Genomic DNA, 18752 nt, shown 5'->3' with positions numbered 1-18752 from the left:
ACATTTAAAATACAAAAAAATTCACTCTAATCGTAGGTGTGATACAAAACGCAACACATGAACTTTTAAGTAAACACTGAAAGTGTGTGGGTGTGAGCAGACGTCGATGATGCCATTTCGAACATTTTTATTTTTAATTGTACATGCCTATTTGTGCAGTGATCAATAATTAAAATGCCACTCAAACACAGATCTAATTACTTCCTCATCATTTACAGGAAAAGTCCAGGGTCACTCGTGAGGAGGCTGGGCAAGGCGACGCTCAATTCTGCTCTTACCACTCGACCCGACCGATCACCATAAAAAAATTTTTTTTTTTTTTTTAAATGCTGATAGTATAAATAGCACAGGAATGGAAACTATGACACATTGTGCAAATTTAAAATGATACAAACTGCTGGAGGTGGATGTTGAATTAGTGGGTGGACTGCAGCAACTATTGTGTCAAAGGTAAACGTGACAGTCTGGTTTAATCAGTACAGACAAAGTTTTGGTTTCAGGAAGAGGACAGAAGTTACGCTTTGTTTATCAGGTTTATTATGGGGTTGTTGTTTTTTTAATGGGTTCATCAGGTTTATCATGTTTCCTGAAAATTTCAACTAATCTGGGCTTTAAAACATAGTGAAGAATTTTCTGCTTTTCAAGTTCATGGACAAAAAGGTGACGTATTAAAATGCTTTGTGATATTGAAAGATTTAATTGTTTAAGCTTATTCAAGCATGTCTTGTACAGTGTATGTAAGGAGCGCCCTTGATATTTATGGCTGCAATTAAAATATTTTCATTACTGCTTCACTGGATTGACAAATGAGTCATTTGTTATAAACACAATTTCCCAAAGCCCAAAATGATTTATTCAGGTTGCTGGCTCTCAACTCTTTATCTCAAGATCAGCCTACTGGTTTAAGTATAATTGTTAAGAAGCCATTTTTGTGTTTACAAGAAAAGCCACCTACATACAGAAGTCACCTTAACTTCTGAAGCCCACTAGGAGCAACCCTTGGCGTTCTTTTCTGAACTGAGACGTTTTTATCATATTTCAGGTAGGTCTGGGTGATATATCCAATATACACGATGTATCGCAAGTTTTTCACGTACAATGGTGAAAAAGACTATCGTAACCATTGAGTATAAAGTGCCATGGCCATATTAAACTTTCTGAAAGTAATTCACTGAGTTTTGAAATTAAGGGTACAAGGGAAGGTTGTTAGATGTCGTTTTTATGGATTAAAGACTTAAACTAATTCAGTACTATATTTTGTTTATAGGAAAACTGAGTGTCCGAAGTGGAGTATTTTTAAAAACACACATCAGCAGCAGGCAGACATACAGACAAACTCCAGGTCTATTCTGTAATTATAGCGACGATGACCTGAGTTCATGGTGTGCACTTTGGGGCAGGAGGAGAGACAGCAAGCACAGAGTACGTAGTAACAACATCAAGCAGCTTTTCTGCCTCGCACAGACTAATGACTCCAGCGACTTTACGTGGGTGGCTATCAGTGGGAGCTGATCTGAGTCTAATGAGTTTGAGCAGGCCAACCTTCTCCTGAGTGGAATGATCTGATGGTTCCATCTCCATCTTTCCTATGACACAATGACTTCTGCCAAATAACCCGCTGACAAAGGACTGAATCAGCCTGCATACATCTGGACTGACAAGACGTATGCAATGGTAATGGAATGCAGTGGTAATGACATATGTGCTGATGTGAGCCTGCGCTCATCATATGCTGCCAAATTCAACCCGTGGCTCCTAAATCATATTTCTATAATGGTTGTTTTTCCATAAGTTAATTTGTGAAAAAGCCCCAGCTTTGATGGCTGTTCACCTTAAGGTGGAGGCAGCAGTCTGATTAGAAACGTACCTTCCTCATCAATCCACTTCATCGTGAAGAGCTGGTCGTTGTCCATGGAGCACATGTCCTTCACCTCCCCATACAAGCCTTCGTACGAGATGGACGGTTCAAAATGTGTGATCATGATGTCCCTACAGGAAAGAAAAACAAGTATATTATTTAACTTGAAACAATCAGACATACTGGATCAATACCAACCACAGAGTCAATATTTGACTTTCCTGCCACTCTAACATTTTCTATTAGACGCATTCACAGCCAATAAAAGTCATTCAACTAGATTAATTTCAGTATTAACTATTTAGACCAAGGCCAAATAAATAAAAACAAATACAGCTACAACATATCACTTTTAGGGGTGTGATGTGACCATCATACATTGGTTTCTGAAGTCCTATACTGAAACCCCAAGACTGGCATCTCCATATCTACTATCCTCATCTTTTGAAAGTGGCTGCGACCAACAAAGGGCAGAGCTGACTGTACTGCACTCTCAGTAGTTAATGTCTTTGATAGCCAATGAGTATGTCCTGGATAATCATCTCTGATGCTTAGAATAAAAATTTACACCATAAAATATCAGGAACATATTTAGAGAAGTGAAGCTTTCAAGTTCTTTTTGCAATTATAGCTATCGCCCCCTGGTGGTCATCAAAAAGAATGCAGGTCTAAGGTACTTCTCAGATGCCTTCAAATTTCAGACCCAGAAGTTGGGCCCATATTTTATACAGCCGAGAACCTCTGGAGTTAAAAGCGAATAAAGAAAATGATAAGCCAAAAGCTGTAGTACTTCTAAAGGCCATATGAGGGTGATTCCAAATGTGAGCCAATCACCATAGACTCACATGTTAAAATGCCTAAACTTACAGTATTAGAAAGCATGTCTACAGCCTACACGACATCTGCCCCCTTCATAAAACTATAACTCATCCATCTGGATACTAAATATATCTGGAAAACAATGTATGATTTGATGTAGAGAATCATTACGTTGCTACTTTGTACAGACAGTGATGCTGAAAACATGCAATGTAATCTTATCTATATCCATCCATAACCAGCACAGTACACTGTTCTGCACTGTTCTGTATTGTTTAAGAAACAAGTTTCATAAGCAGAGAGGAAAAAAAGTTGTGGGTGCAAACCGAGTGCAGACACTATTTATTGCTTATTATATGTCATTATATACCTCTTGTTAATTTCCACAAACATACAAATGGCCTCCTTAGTCAACAAATCTGAATGACTAGCGTTTCAAATCTGAATATCAGTACATGCATAGATCCATTCTCTGCAACATGGATACAATATTATGATCCACTTCACAGACATCAAATATTGTTACTAAGGCTGCTGAAGAAAATGTATTGTTATTATTACATAATCTGCTGATTACTGTTTGTACAAACTTTTCAGTCCTTTAAATATCACAATGCAGAACAAAAAATGTCTATCATAAACTCCCCAAGGTTCAAGATGACGTTTTGTCTGGCCAGTAATCTAAAATACAGTAATACTCAATTGAAATGTAAGAAACCCTGAAAGATTTGAGAGTGTGAAAGGAGAAAAGTTTGACATTTTTATTTAATAACTGGCTAATCAAATGATAAGTGATTGTATCAGCACTAGTCATTACTCATAAAGATTTGTTAAACACTCTACTCCTCCAATCTGTCCCCCGCTCTCGCTTATGTCGTCAAACAAAAACTCTGGAGAATGTCAGACTTATGATGGGGAGAAAAGAGGTGAGAGAGCACTTTTTTTTTTCTTTTTTCTTTTTAAACACTGTGAGTCACAGTCTGTCACATTTGTGTGTGCATTCATCTGTACAGCATGACTGTGGGTGTGAGAAAGAGCAAAAACAAGAGCGAGAAAGCCTGCCATGGACTGAGCGAGACAGCTGCACACTCAAACAAAATGGCACAGCTGATAGTGGCTGTTCTTGGACCGTGACCGCTGTGGTTTAGGGCTCACTGTCCATCACTGTCCACCACTGCAGTCCCTTTATGGAAAAGCAGGGAAGCTCAGTCAAGAACAAATATAACTTCTGACAATGCTAGACCTCACTGATCAAACCTTCATCTCATGTATGATGCTAATTTGGCCTTTAATGTACTGGGAACCTGTCCAGAGAGTAACTCTGCTTCTTGCTTCCAGCTCTCCTGTAACCCTGGAAGGATGGACAGACGATTTGGGCTTCTAATGATTATGAAAACAATATAAATAGCATAAAACAATTATTCTTTTGCATTTTTGGCTACAAAGCTCTTGTTTTTTTTTGCACCCTCTTTCATATACATAGATGAGTTTCCACGCCTCTCTTAAAGCTCAAACATCTCCAGACATCTCAAGGAGGCTTAAAACATCCATCTAGATCACTCGATATGACTGCCACCCCATAGCTGCCCCGGCACACAGGTTCATCATCTGTTGTTCATCATTGCAACACTGAAAATCCCTGAAAAGCAAAAATATTTTGCCATTGCTGAACACCAGCTTTGTTTTTGTTTTTTTGTAGTTTTATGAGCCCCATCTATTTAGGGGTAAAGGGGGAGTTACCCTAAAAAGTAGGCAGAAACAGATAGATGCAAAGATAAGATTTTTTTTAAATGGGTGACAAATTAAAAACAAACCAATTAGCACAAAAAAGTAAACTGGAAAATGTCCTTACAGGATTAGTCACAATGTAAGAGAGGAGAGAGGGGAAACGACTCAGGGGCAAAGCACTATACACATGGTATAGGACGGCCTTTTCCCACTTCCTTTAAATGAATTTGTTAGACAAAAGACTGTCCCGTTATTTGCACAAGTGTCACCACTAGAGGGGACTGTGTGGTCCCATTCAGGCACATCACATTTGGAAAATTAGTCATTAAAGGGATGTAGGTGTTGGATGGTTGTTTAGATTTTTCTACCTGCTTAAATGAACAATTTGGCTAAAATGCAGGATTTTACTCTTTAACACTGCATGGTGTTGTACCTGTTAAATTTAAAAAAAAAACATAAGAACTGCTGAGCAGTTATCCCCATGGAAGCAGTCAGCACTCCACTCATAATTTCATGTTAGCGCCAGGATAGACGTTACCTGCTGTCTGTGCTTACTACACAATAAGATGGGGGTAGAGATGTAAAACACAAGCTTTTACAGGTCTGCAGGCGACAAGAGATCTGATCTCAGGCGGCTACTGGAGCAGGATCAGGAATAAGAGAGAAGAGGGAATGGGCAAAAACAAGGAAAAAGGTAGTGATGTGTAAATGCACTCCCCACCTCCAGCCGGGGACAAAGCCCTCTTACTCCCTTTACAGCCTTCATCCCAGCTGGTTCCAGATTTTCATCAACTTGAAAGCATTTTATCACAATTATAAAATCCCAGTCTTTTAAAGGCAGCTACTACACAAGTTCAAGGACGGACTGAGGTGTGTGGGGTCAATGCAGGTTCAGTCCTCAAAAGGGAACAAACATAATTAATACCAATAAGCTGGTGAAAGACATTAACAGGAGGATCTGAAATGATTCGTCAGCGCACAGCTTCCGCACAGCAGGTATTAAACTGTCTGCGAAACCACACATCAAGAATGAATAAAGCAATAATATGCTGACGTCAAGAGACAGTCTGATGCCTTCTTCTCCTTCCCTTCCGCTCTCTATTTTCTCACCCTCTTCCTCCATCCTGCTGGTGTTAATCATTACCAGTGAGAGGAGGGGGAGGAGAAAAAGACTGGAAACAGCACTCCTCAAGTCTGATCTCTCCTCCAGGACCAGCATGGCAGCTCCACTTCCTACTAAAACCCTGATAACATCAAAGGTTCAAGAGTATATGAACACACACACGCACTACAATTCCAACACCATGACTGTACATGATCCAAGCGCCGTTTTGATGCCAGCGAGTGACTAACTGAGTCACGTGTGACTGGACCGGAGCTGAGGGTGTTCATTAAATACTGTGCGGCTATGCTGTAGTTAAAGTTTAGCCAAATCTCCAGTGTTTCAAACAACTTCCTCATTAACACAGATACGAGCTCAGCTAAAGACTGCAGCTGATACAGGAAAGAAGTAGAACACAGTGATCAAAAATAGACTCACTGGCCACCTCATTAGGTACACCTGTTTCAATGATTGTTAATGTGAATAACTAATCAGCCAGTCACATGGACTGCATCTAGACATGCCACTGAAGTTCAAACTGAGTATTAGAATGGGAAAGAAAGGTGTTTAAGCAACGCTGAATGTGGCATGGTTGTTCAGTTCAAGTCTTTCAGAAACCTACTGAAATCTACTGTATTCCCAAACAACCATCTCCAGGGTTTGTCAAGAATAATCTCAGAAACAAACTATCCATTGAGCAGCAGTTGTCTTGGTGAAAATGTATTGTTGATGATAGAGGCGGATCACCACACTGCTTATAGGCTATAAGAAAGGCAACAGAAACAACTCAAGTAACTGACATTCAGATATGTCTTCTGCAACGAAGGTATGCAAAAGAGCATCTCTTAATGCACAACATGTCAAATCTCAAAGAAGATTGGCTTTAGCAGCAGAAGACCACATCATGTGCCACTCCTATCAGCTAAAAACAGGAAACTGAGGATGAAATTCACAAAGAATCACCAAAATTTGACAACAGAAAAACAGAGTCTGGTGACTCTCAAAACAACATGAAAACAGGGATCCAGCTTGCCTTTTATCAATGGTTCAGATGGTGGTGTAATGGTGTGGAGGATATTTTTTTGGCACACTTTGGGCATTGCTTAATAGCCCTTTGCCACTAGTACCTAGTCGGATCAGCTCGGAACAGTTCGACTCAGTTTTTAGGGGTTTCCATTATGTGGTAGTACCTGGCCAGGGTTCCAAGTGATCTGAGACTATTCAAAAATGTGATTTCAAGAGAGTACATGCCACCAATTGGCTAGTCAGTGGCATAACTCAAAGAGTCATGAGAATCAAATCCACCATGTTTTAAACCTGGCATTAAGAGAAATGGCTACTCTAAAGCCATTTAGAGTAGCCATTTCTAAAAAAAAAAATTTAAGCATTAAAAAAAAACAAACAAAAACAAAAACCCACACAGCAGTCCCCAAGTCTGACAAAACGCCACTCAACGGGCACCAGGTATACCGTCGCCTTGATGTCCTCCATTATTGTGGCATTCATGCCGCATACAAATGATATCACAGGACTTTCCGCCGTGTGCTACAACAAATCCACACACATTAGGTTCTATGACCGAAACAGAGTTGAGTGAAGCCGCATTGAGTCGAGACAAGTAGGTACTAGTGGGAAAGGACTATTTGACACCACAGTCTACCTGAGTATTATTGCTGATCATGTCCATCCCCAGTGTACCCATCTTCTGAAGCCACTTCCGCAGACACAATACACAAAACAAACAAATTTCCCTTGCACGTGTTATGTGTAGTTATTTATGAGTCCCTAACAAGATAACATGACAGCCTAAGAATAATCGTGCTTCATAGTCACAGCAACTCTTGGATTACTTGACTTCAATCAGCACAACTCTGCTCCGCTGGTTGTTGTGTTTGTTGCGTTCCAAACGTGTTGCCAAGAGTGAAGTTGCAGAGTGGCCTCTGGTGGACAATGCAACACTCAATCAACACTCATAACATGATTGAAGGATGTTTCTCCTGTCTTTTCTTATTAACCATCATTTTTCAGTCATTATAAATGCCAATACCAATATATCATGTTTCTGTTACTTGTTTTTAATGTAAAAACAAGTCCTGCTAGAAATACTTTTTTTCCGTTTCAAAGGTTTTTATTTTAAAGATGCAGGAAAACCCTGTTACTTCTCACATTACAGAATTCTTTGTTTTAAAAATATGATGCAACAAATTAAAAAGACCTCACCTTGGATTCTCAGAGTTTAGACATTTCCAACATTTAAGGTAATTTCTCACATAAACAGTTAAATATCAGTTAAATAATGAACTAAAGAAAACCAAAAGACTTGTGGATAAGGAACATGACTGTTATTGAATGGTTTCTCTTTTTTAATCTCACCAGGACTGAAAGTAAGGAAGCACAAAGGTAATGTGTTTTCACACTTGACACAATGAGCCAAGATGACACTTACAATCACTCAATTCACAAGACGGTCGACAGAAAATTTACAGCATTTTTTTTGAAAATCTATTAAACACTTTTGGTCATTTTCCCTTTTTGTCCTCATTAAGTCTAACTTTAATTGAAAAACTATTGATTGTTCCAAACCAATAATGACTGTGCTGAACTTAATTGAAAGAGGTTGTTTTTCAAGGCCACCAAGCAGGCAGCTGTTTGATGACTGACGTGCTGCTTCTTTTGATTAGGATTCTTCACTTGTAAGTAATTCAGCAAATTCATAACAGAAACCTTCACATGTTAACTAACAGTTTTAAGTTTTAACTTTGCTGTGGAGTTAACTGCATTAGTAATTTTCCCATCTGTCCTGATGTCAGAGCAAAGCACTACAAGAAGATTAAAAGCTAAAACTGGTCAGTTAGGTACATTATTACTTTTTATGTGTAACATAAATAAAGAAACCTATGATGGTTTCAGTTTAGTTTCCACAATTTAAAATATTCAGTTTTGTCTTTATTAGTTTAATTATTGTAATACAGGTGGCATTTTTCAAGAATGACATTTCAGATGTCCAGAACAGATATTACACTACAAACATTTCACTTTGTGGAGACAGATGACTAAGTAACATAAAAGACACGCCAGAGTGATAAAATAAAACACCAAAGCCCCCTCAGGCTTTTCAGTTTGACCATACTGACAAAGGATTAAAAATAAAGCAGTTTTACTTTTACTTTTTATTACTACTATTGCTTCCACAGAGGAGGTAGTGTTTTTAGTAGTGTTTGCGTGTTTCACTCTGTCTGTGGGGTGTAGAGTAGGGTCTAGGGCTGCCACAAACGATTATTTTGATAGTCGACTAGTCACCGATTATTTTTGCGATTAGTCGACTAATCAGATCATCATCCATTGGACGTACAGCAAACAGCCTATTGCACCAGCAGCATCTGGTCTTATATAACTATCATTAGCTTACAGCTTGAAGTGTTTGTGCTAACTAAAAATAAAGACAAGATGGTAGTTTATTAATTTTTAATGAAATTTGCAGATTGTTTCGGTGAAGTTTAATAAACTCCTTGCTTTCTAAAATATAACAGGACACCGGAGTATATTCTCCAGCGTCTCACACTTCTGATAATCAGCTGTCTGCTTGACAGTTTTAGCTGTGCAAAAACTATAACTTTAATCTCAGCCAAACCGATTTACTCAGGAACAAATAAAATACTAAAGAAAGCCAAACTAACATTTTTAAGTTATCTAAGTGACTTATATATCATGTTTAACCTGACTAGCGAAAGACGGCGGTGGGTTTGAAAACGATTTGCCGGGAGTCCGGTGTTCTCACGGCTCTAGTTAGCCTTGCCCCCGCCTAGCTAACGAGCTAGTGGGTAACAGACGTCTCCGAAAACGTCGGAGCGCTTTTGAAAATATGTGGTGTCCTGATAAACTGAGCAGATATTTGAGGTTTACACAGCTACATTCTCGCCTGAAAATATGTTAAACGTTTATTTTGTGACCCAGAAAGAATAATAAGAGTAAAGTTAAAACTAACTAGCTGCCGCCATTGTCGACAACTGCGCTGGGCTGCGCTATGAATTCTGGGACACAGCTTCTTCTTCTTCGGGGTTTAACGGCAGCTGGCATCCTTGTACATGCAGTGCTGCCATCTTCTGTTTCAGTCCGTTATTACACTCTTAAATCCTACTACTCATTCCTGCGTCCTTTGTGATCTTACAAAGCTTCAAACGATGCGTCGACTATTAAATTAGTCGTCGACGATTTTAATAGTCGACATAATCGTGACTAGTCGACTAATCGTGGCAGCCCTAGTAGGGTCATGTTAACAATCCATTAAAATTTAGCTTACATCTAGTCTTCAACGTCAACTTAATGATTTATTGGACGAAAAGTGACAAAAAGCCTTATAACTATGATTCTCATGAGTGTGGTGTTCATCATCAACATATAGCACGTACTGTAAAAAGATTTACAGATTTGACCTCTGACCTCTCTTTAAGGTCAACAGTGATCTGAAGGCCAAAGTGATAATAATGCTATATAGATTTTTTTTTTTTTTTTTTTTAAATCTACATACCTAACTGCCATTGTTTCTATTGACAACATACAGCCACAAAGGGAATGGTATATGGGGATTCTAATTGTTATGTTACTTTGGACCTCTGACCTCTTCAAGAGAAACTCAGTTCAAGTTTTCATCAATTGTATTTTATCTTTAAAACTAAGCTTAGAATTACTGCTTTTGTTTGTATTGGCAATTAGCAAATTATATTGTTATATGGGATTCTAAATATCACACAATTAGTCAGATTTGACTTCCGATATCACTGATCGCTGACTAATTTCACATCTGACTTTATTCAAATTGTCCCAAAATGTGGCATTTTTACTACACCCCAAATTTCTTAAGTTTAAAAAGAACAAAAAACAAGAATATATACAAAAAATACAATGCCATTCCCTTAAAATTAAATACTGCCCAATGAGTGAGCTGCCTTGGCAGAGTAATTCTCATTTATTTATTTTAGTTCTGTTAGCACAACACGTTTCAGCTGCAGTTTTGTTTTTTTATTTTTATTTAAGTTAAGTAAAATGGAGTCTCACACCATTTCAATCTTTAGTTTAGTTTCAGTTAATTATAATAACCACACTGCTGTTCTTGTGGTTTGTTTGTGCACTGTGTAAGACTAAAACAAAAGACACTCTGTAGTTTCCACTTCTCTGAGTGATTTTACACATAAAAACGGCCACAGCACATCCTTTTGCCAAATTACACCCTTTTTTCGTGGGTGTAAAAATATTCTGATACCTGCCAAACAGGTTTTGTTCAATGAATGGGCAAAATAAAAATGCATAGACTTCTGTTATGTCTGGCATTTCAGACTCTTTTCCTTAAGTATATGCTAATTTATCATGTTTACGGGAATAGTGGCTCTTCAAAGACCCCACCCCATTAACAGACATTAGAGAGTAGGTCAGTCTGGTTCAAAACATTTACTCCATTTGTGTGAAATACATGTTACGAGACAAATAACACAGTAAAGAAGTAAAGTAGAAATTTAGTGACCCGTCTCAAAAAGAAGCTGTGCTATAGGATTCCTTCGAGTGGTGGAAGATTTGTGTTATGAGCAACTAGGAGCTCGTCGCTCGTGAGGAACAAGGAGGAAACAGCATTCCACACGAGTCTGGCATTCCTGTGCCCTGTTCTACGGCACGGCTAAATTAAGGGAGGGGGAGGAGGAGGAGGAGGAGGTGATAGCTGTGATTAGGACTGCAGTCCCAACTGCCCAGCATGAAGTTATTCATCACTGATGAGCGATCAAGCATGGAGGAGGGTCGAGGAGAAGGGTCCTATGAGGGCTGCCACAGACCCTAGAACCATTCATCTCACACTCGGCGCTACCACATCCAAGTTTACATGACCCACATACACACGCACAGCAAAGCTTTTCAAGAAAACACAGACAGATGCTAATCTCCAACATAAAGCTCACATACGCAATAAAGAAAAGACAGGTCGTGTAATGAAGCCATGCAAAATTTTTACCAAAACAGCCCCCCACCTCCAAAACAAACAAATAATTCCCTGATTCCTCCCAGTCAGGTCTGGCCTTTGCTGGTGTTGACCGCAGGATGCTGTGGTCTCCAGGCAACATAGCTCACCTGCAGAGCTAAACAGGGAGTGTCAATTCTGTGCAATAAAACAACAGCAGCCAAACACACTCCTGCTGATCTCAGAGACAAGATTACGCTTAACACCTATATGCAACACATGAGCCATAGCTACACACAACATAGACCTTACAATGCAGGAATCGCACACATTTATCTGAGAATCAGATACAGTGGAGGAGCATTCTGGTAGATAGATGGGCATTTAGGTGGGTGGCTCGGCAGTTGAGTTCTTGAGGGGCTTTCAGACCAAAAATAACGAGAAAAGGGAAGAACTGCTTGCCATATTTTTAACAAAGCCGGGCCTTCGAGCAGGGATGCAGATGGCAGAGTCTTTGACAAAGAAGAGCAAATCCTTTCAAAAGAGGAAAATAACTCCACTGCTCCATCAGGCCTGTGTAATCCTAGTTTCCTGCCAAACAACATGCCTTACACAGGAATCCTGAAGTTAATCTGGCACACAGGAAACCTTGTGTTAGTTTGTGTCGGCAAATCTGCACAAACAATTTTCCTGGCAAAATAGTGCAGTGAATTAAAAAAAACTGAGGTTTTTGTTAAGAAGACAAGCTAAAACTATACAAGGTTTAAACATTTTAAGCTATGGGTTATCTTTTTTCTTACAGAAAGGCAAGCAAAAATAATGTTAAATTTGTGCTTCAATACACAACCAAGATAAGCTGAATCATTAAAACAAGAGCAAAGAGGAAAACATCAGATGGCTGCCCTCCAAACCCAGCACAAACAAGAAAAAAAAAAAAATCTAGAGAAAAAAAAAAAAAGAAATAGACAAGCACTAGGTTAAAAGCTAAAAACACAGAAAAATCTCCTGCCAAGTCACGTTTTAAAGAGGTCCATTACCACACTAAGGACCACTTTTAATTATTTATAGCGATATAAAGACACTGTTTTGTTAGAATTTGTAAACCGTTTCTGCATAATTTATGCATTTTTAGTGCTTTCTTTATCTATAGCTTTCAAACATTTAAAGTGTTTTAATAAGGTGTTTACCTGTGCCGTGGCATTTAAGGCCTACTGAAAAGATGGAAAGCCATCTTTCCATAGTCAGCCCTCGCATTCTTCTGCAGGTACACTGAGATGTTCTTGAATCAGCTGAGAGAAACTCCAGAATGTAATGGGCCACATCAAATAGGACATCCCCAAACCATCTCACCTGAAAGGCAACTATTTTTAACTCCTGTTGAAGGTACCTTCAACAGTAGGAACTTTAGCTTATTTTTACAGCAACTAGACCTGTTATGCTATGTTATGTTATGCTGGGGAATCCTGGGTTCATGATTTATCTTGGTCTACACCACACATGCACATATCCCCCTGTTAGGAGTCACTTTTCCCCGGATCTCTCCATACTCAATTGTGTATGTCTTTTTGTCTGACTCTTCTATCATACGGGAGAGCAGTAAAAAAACCCTCTAAAACAAGTGCCCACTCATCCAGCTGAGCCCCTGGGACCCTCTGCCACCGTAAGAAACAGACTATAAAATAAAAGCATCGCCATCAGTTGCTGGTCATACGGTCAGTGCGTTTGCAGCCCGAATGAGAGAAAAATAAAGACGCGTTGGTGACTGCTACAGGCTGACACCAATCTGCTGCTGGCACTGACTGACAGCAAACATGCAAACAGTGAAGAAAAGACCCAGAAAACACCCCACACTAAGAGCAGATAAGAGTAAGCTCATTGATAAAGTCACGGAGGTGGGCGTTTTATAGCATATGACTTCAGATATAATGATTTTAGCACCGGATATGGAATTAATCTGTGAAATCAGCTGTTGTAGTGTTTGAACAACCTGCTAAGTCTTAACGCTTTTATGTCACATGAAAGAGGCTCTTGTTTTCAAGCAGCCACACTGCCACCGTCTATTTTCATTTCGGATTAATTAGCTGCAATCGGTTCAGTCAGAATTAATGGAATTGTGTCAGTACCAATGTCACGAATTTACGGGAAAATGCAAGTCACAATGCCCAAAACCCAAGAGGGTGATCTGAAGTTAAAAAAACAAAATAAAATCAGTGCCTCCCACCTCACTCCCTCAGAAGAAGCTGTTCTTTTGATTCTCTTTAAACAATAATGTGAACATATTAAATGACATCATTTAAAATTTTATCTTCATATTATGAAAATTTTCCAAGTTACATGGTGTTTAAGTCCACAGGGGAAAATGTTGAAAATTTATGCTCTACAAAAAGCTCCATTCCCCATCTCTGGTCTTTTGTCACAGGAAGTATTGCCGTTCTCAACGTCCATATGTCACACTGTGCGATGATTCATACAATAAGGTGTATAAAGATGTGTTGTTGTGGCCTTATAAAAACAGTCGGTAAACAGCTTCGACATGACACTACTGCCTAATCTACTATATTGATTTGGTGCATTACTAGCTCTAACATCTTTCAGTCTTAACTTCTGCAGCGAAAGAAAACAACTCAGATGGCATCCTGGCTTAATGCATCCCGATAGCAGAATCATGAGACCATTACACTGCAATCTCTCTTTGGCAGCATAGCTGAGATTCCTCAGCCGTCGCGTCAGAAATATTTCACATGCCTCTCTCTGCGAGATGCCACCCAATAATCAACACACATCACAGAGGTACTGAGGTGTGTCACACGGGTATGGCTGAGATGACTTGCACTACACGCTTTTCAAGTCTTGACTGATCTCTAATCTCTTGACTCCATCAAACAGAGGCAAAGTATAATTGAAACAACCGAGTAATCAATTATTTCTATCATGACAATCAACTGTGAAACGAAATGCTTATTTAGCATGACAGAAACTCAAAGACAATGCCGTCCACCTGGATATGTCATACATTAATGGACAATACATAGATGTCTATTGTTCAGGTCTTGTGCTGAAGTCTGTTTGCTAACTGACTTGGTTTAGGCTTTCCTTTATGTAAATATTAGATTATCCGGGGTTTTCCTCTATAGAAAACACGTTGGCGCCTATCAGAGAGCTTCTGACATTCCACAAAGGAAAATCACAGAAACTGTGATAAGAATACGTTCAAACAGCATCTTTGCACTAAGCTTAAAATTGATTTTTGTTCAGCAAGTGGCCACAAATAGAAACAAAATGCTGGAAAGTTCAATAACACAGTCTCTTTACCCCTTTTTGAGCCAGGCAAAACCCTGATATTACAGTTCTGGCTACAGTGTGAACATCAAAAGTTGATAAACTGCTCCTAAACTAGTCAGAAACATTTATGATGGTTGCTGCTGTTTTTGAGGAAGCAGAATTGTAAACCAAAAGATTTCCCACTGCCAGCTCATGTGTCCTTTACTGTATGTGACACAGTTATAACCTGATTACAGCTTGATAATTTTTTGAAACAAAATAAAAAAACAAATCTTTAGATTTAATTACTTTTATTTATAATGAGCTCATCATATCTGCATATAAAAGTGGTACATGGTTTCGTTGTTGTAACTAATATCACGTAAGTACTGGATAACAGAGGCTGAAAATAATAGGTCTACATTACATTGTCTAACTGAAAAGGCATGAACATCACTACTTAATTTGGATTTTCAAAGCTCCTCAGTTATTGTGAAAGCTCAACAATTATTAGGATTTCCTGCTATCACATTGTGCCTCCCGAAGTGACACAAAAGCGGTATTTTAGGACATGTTGTGCTGCCAGAGATAGGACAAAATAAATGTAAAGACGATCAATAACAAGACGCCAAATCCTTATCAACTTAGATAGCAACTGTTAGCCCGCTGCTGAGAGACTAGCTCCAAAGCTTTCATGCTGAGACAGATTTAACTAATTTAAACCACATGACAATTTCGCCGTGTAGCTGAAAAATTTCTCAGATACCACCGAGACTGACTTTTCGCAGGCGGAGCGCCTGGACAGTGTCACCTGTCCGCCTGCCCAAGTTTACCGAAACCCGGTGGTTCCCAACATTAGCCAGCCGTTAGCTGACTGAGCTAGTGTTAGCCAGCTTACTAGCCGTCTTTCCAACTGGTGCTAGTAAGTTATTCCCAATTGGATATATTAAATACTAAAATACATGGTTATTTCTTACCCTTTGTAGTAAGCTTTCACCCGGACTTGGTGGGAATTCTCGCCGGGGTGGGACATGGTGCTATCCCGCAACGTCGGCATCATAAGCTCAGCCGTGGACAGTCCGACTCAACGATATCGTCCTTCCTATCTACCTTGTTTCCTACTTTGGCCCGGTACCACGCCCTAAACTGTTAATCTTTACGGTCCGTCGACAAACCAAATGAATAACGAAGCAAGTGATGCCAAAAGCTGAGTATTTGCCCTTCTTTAGACAAACAAAAATAACAGGTAAAGTATAGAAAAACTTGCGGGGTCCGTCAAACAACTCCCCACTGCAAAGGCCTAACCACGGGCCAGTCCATTATCGGAATGTAACAGGGGCAGTGTACAACTTGGTATATTCGTTCCATCCTGAATTGTGTCTTGTTAAAACACAAAAACACACAATTTCACATTGATTTATTATTTATCGAGTATAACAAACCAGTGGGATACTGTCAAAAACTCTGAAACGTCAAATATAACTTTTGGCATCACTGGCCTGTACCAACTCAGGCCTTTTATGTAGGTAAGTGCTGCATTCGTGTTCAAACATTTAAGCTCGGAAAGGAAAGACCCTCGAGACATGTCGCGCATTCAAGCGCATTGGTTTGGAAAGAACAACAAAATTGACCGGTGACAAAAACATGTACTAAAAAAAGATAAAAATCTAATTTTAGAAACGAGTTAGCTGCTGTGATAAAAGGAAGGGGTGGGGGTTAAAATAACGTGAAATGCTTTGTCTTCTTTTAAATATAGAATATTCTTTTTAATTCAACTTAGATGTTTACTATATTTACAAACAGACTGAGTACAATTATTGGGGGGATGGTTGGGTTTTGGTTTGGTTTTTTGTATTTTCTTTCAAAGTTGTTCCTCATAATCTACGTATAAGGGCATGTATGAGGTATGCAGTGTGACAGATGAGTTCAAGGTTAGGGTTGTCAAGATCCGGTTCATGCGCCCCTCCTGGGGCGGAGTTCTGGATTTCTCGCTCCTCAGCCAGTAGGACCACCTGGCTGTGCCTCATCAGACCTGTGCATTTCCCCAGAGTTCTAGACAAGTCTTCTATTGTCTGAATTCCTTTTTGTGTGAAATAAGTCTTTATGAAAAAAGTTTAGGACGGTCTCTCTTGGTTTTGCTTTTGAGTTCACTAGTTTTGCTCGCCTATCAGGCCTGACAAGGCCTGCATCAGGGATTAGGTTGATGCTGATGACAGGTTGATGGTAGTTTCTGTGAAATGTGTTTGTGATCTGTAGTGAGAGTAGGGAGCAGGTGGAAGAGAGCTTGGAGAGGTGGAGGTATGTTCTGGAGAGCAGAGGAACATCGAGTGTCAGGGTTGATTTGTGACAGAAGGAAGGGTTTGCAATGTGAACGAGAGAACTGCTATGATGTCTGGTTTGAAGATTGTAGCACTGACAAAGACAGGATGCAGAGATGAAGATTTTAAGCTTTTCACTGGGAGTGACAGGACTAGAAAGGAGTACATCAGAGGGACGGCTCAGGTCGAGCAGTCTGGAGACAAAGTCAAAGAGCTAAGACTGAGATGGTTTGTGGATGTGCAGAAGAATAGTGGATATTTTTATTTTATTTTATTTTATTTTATTTTTTTGTTTCACACATGGTACAGCAGTAATGCATTCCCATACACAACCTTCCTTTCAATTAAAGTAACACTGTTTCCATGCATGAAAAGGAGCAGGAAGAAGAATAAATTCTTATTGATACCTGCCCCCTATCTGTGATAATACAAGTAGGCAACCAAAATTACACTATGACAATTTTCTGCACATAATAAAACAAAACAAAGCAAACAGAACAATATACTCAACAATGAGCAATACCACTAAAAATCAAACTAAAAGGATCATTTTTCTGCAATTAAATTCTATTCTTTTCAACTTCTTCATATCGGTTTATCATTTTATTCTTGTAGCAGATTTTAAATTGAGAAACATTTATACAACACTTAAGATGATCACTGAGAGAATTCCAGTTTCTTATGCCTATGACTGTTGGACACATTTGCCTTTGTGTGGTTCAAGCAAAGCGGTGCTTAAAATAAAACTTCCTTCTGCTGTCCCCATTTTCTGAACACAATACAAATAAACTTTGTAACTTAAGAGGTAGTGTTTTATTTTTCGCCCTAAACATAATAGTTAAAGTCTGTAATTTCACTATGTCTCCTAGTTTTAACAATTTCGATTTTATAAACAAATTATTAGTGTGTTCTCTATATTTAACATTATGCATAATTCGAAGCGCTCTCTTCTGTAATAAGTATAATGGTTTCATATTAGTCACGTATGTATTCCCCCATACTTCAACACAATAGCTCAGATAGGGTAGAAACAATGAAAAATATAATATTCTCATTGTCTTGTAATCTAATATATATCTAACATTACCCAGGATATAAATACTTTTAGCCAACTTTTTTTTAACATGTTCAATATGTGATTTCCATGTTAACTTGTCATCCACTATTACACCCAGAAAACGGAATTCTGTCACTCTTTCAATTAATACTCCCTCTATAGATAATACTATCTCTTCCTCCTTTACACAGTTTCCGAATATCATAAACTTAGTTTTTTCCAAATTCAGTGAAAACTCATTTACATCAAACCATTTTTTAATTTTTTTCATTTCAATAACCATAATTTTAGCCAATTCTTTCAAGTTCTCTCTGGAACAATAACAATTTGTATCGTCTGCAAACAAAACAAAATTCAACCTTTTTGACACATCGCAAATGTCATTTATATATAAATTAAAAAGTTTTGGTCCTAAAACAGAACCTTGAGGGACCCCACATTCTATTTTCATTCTATCAGATGAATTGCCTAAACACTGCACATACTGAAACCTATTATCTAAATAGCTGCTTAACCAGTTCAATACTATTCCTCTCACACCATAAGTTCTTAACTTAGAAATCAAGATGGAGTGTTGCAGAGTGTCAAAAGCTTTTCTTAAATCAATGAATACCCCTATAGTATATTTATTATGATGTGTTGCTGATGAAATGTCTTCAATCCTG

The 18752-nt window shown here is 38.7% G+C and overlaps 1 protein-coding gene across 1 annotated transcript in view; it reads right to left on the bottom strand.

The window, feature by feature from the left end:
* Positions 1-16038, bottom strand: part of prkci (protein kinase C, iota) — a 44814-nt gene extending 28776 nt beyond the window's left edge. The window contains exons 1-2 of the mRNA XM_085388379.1: positions 15690-16038; positions 1868-1989 (exon numbers count right to left, since the gene is read on the bottom strand). Of these exons, the coding sequence (XP_085244505.1) occupies positions 1868-1989; positions 15690-15772 (205 nt within the window). The 5' untranslated portion in view covers positions 15773-16038. The remainder of the gene's footprint in view (positions 1-1867; positions 1990-15689) is intronic.
* Positions 16039-18752: the final 2714 nt, after the last annotated feature.

This window comes from Rhamphochromis longiceps, linkage group LG18, assembly GCF_057381845.1.
Source record: "Rhamphochromis longiceps isolate RC_006_pf linkage group LG18, R_longiceps_female_GT1.1, whole genome shotgun sequence".
NCBI classification, from domain to species: Eukaryota; Metazoa; Chordata; class Actinopteri; order Cichliformes; family Cichlidae; genus Rhamphochromis; species Rhamphochromis longiceps.
The sequence above is the reverse complement of the archived record's forward strand: the minus strand, read 5'-3'. Positions and strand labels throughout refer to the sequence as shown.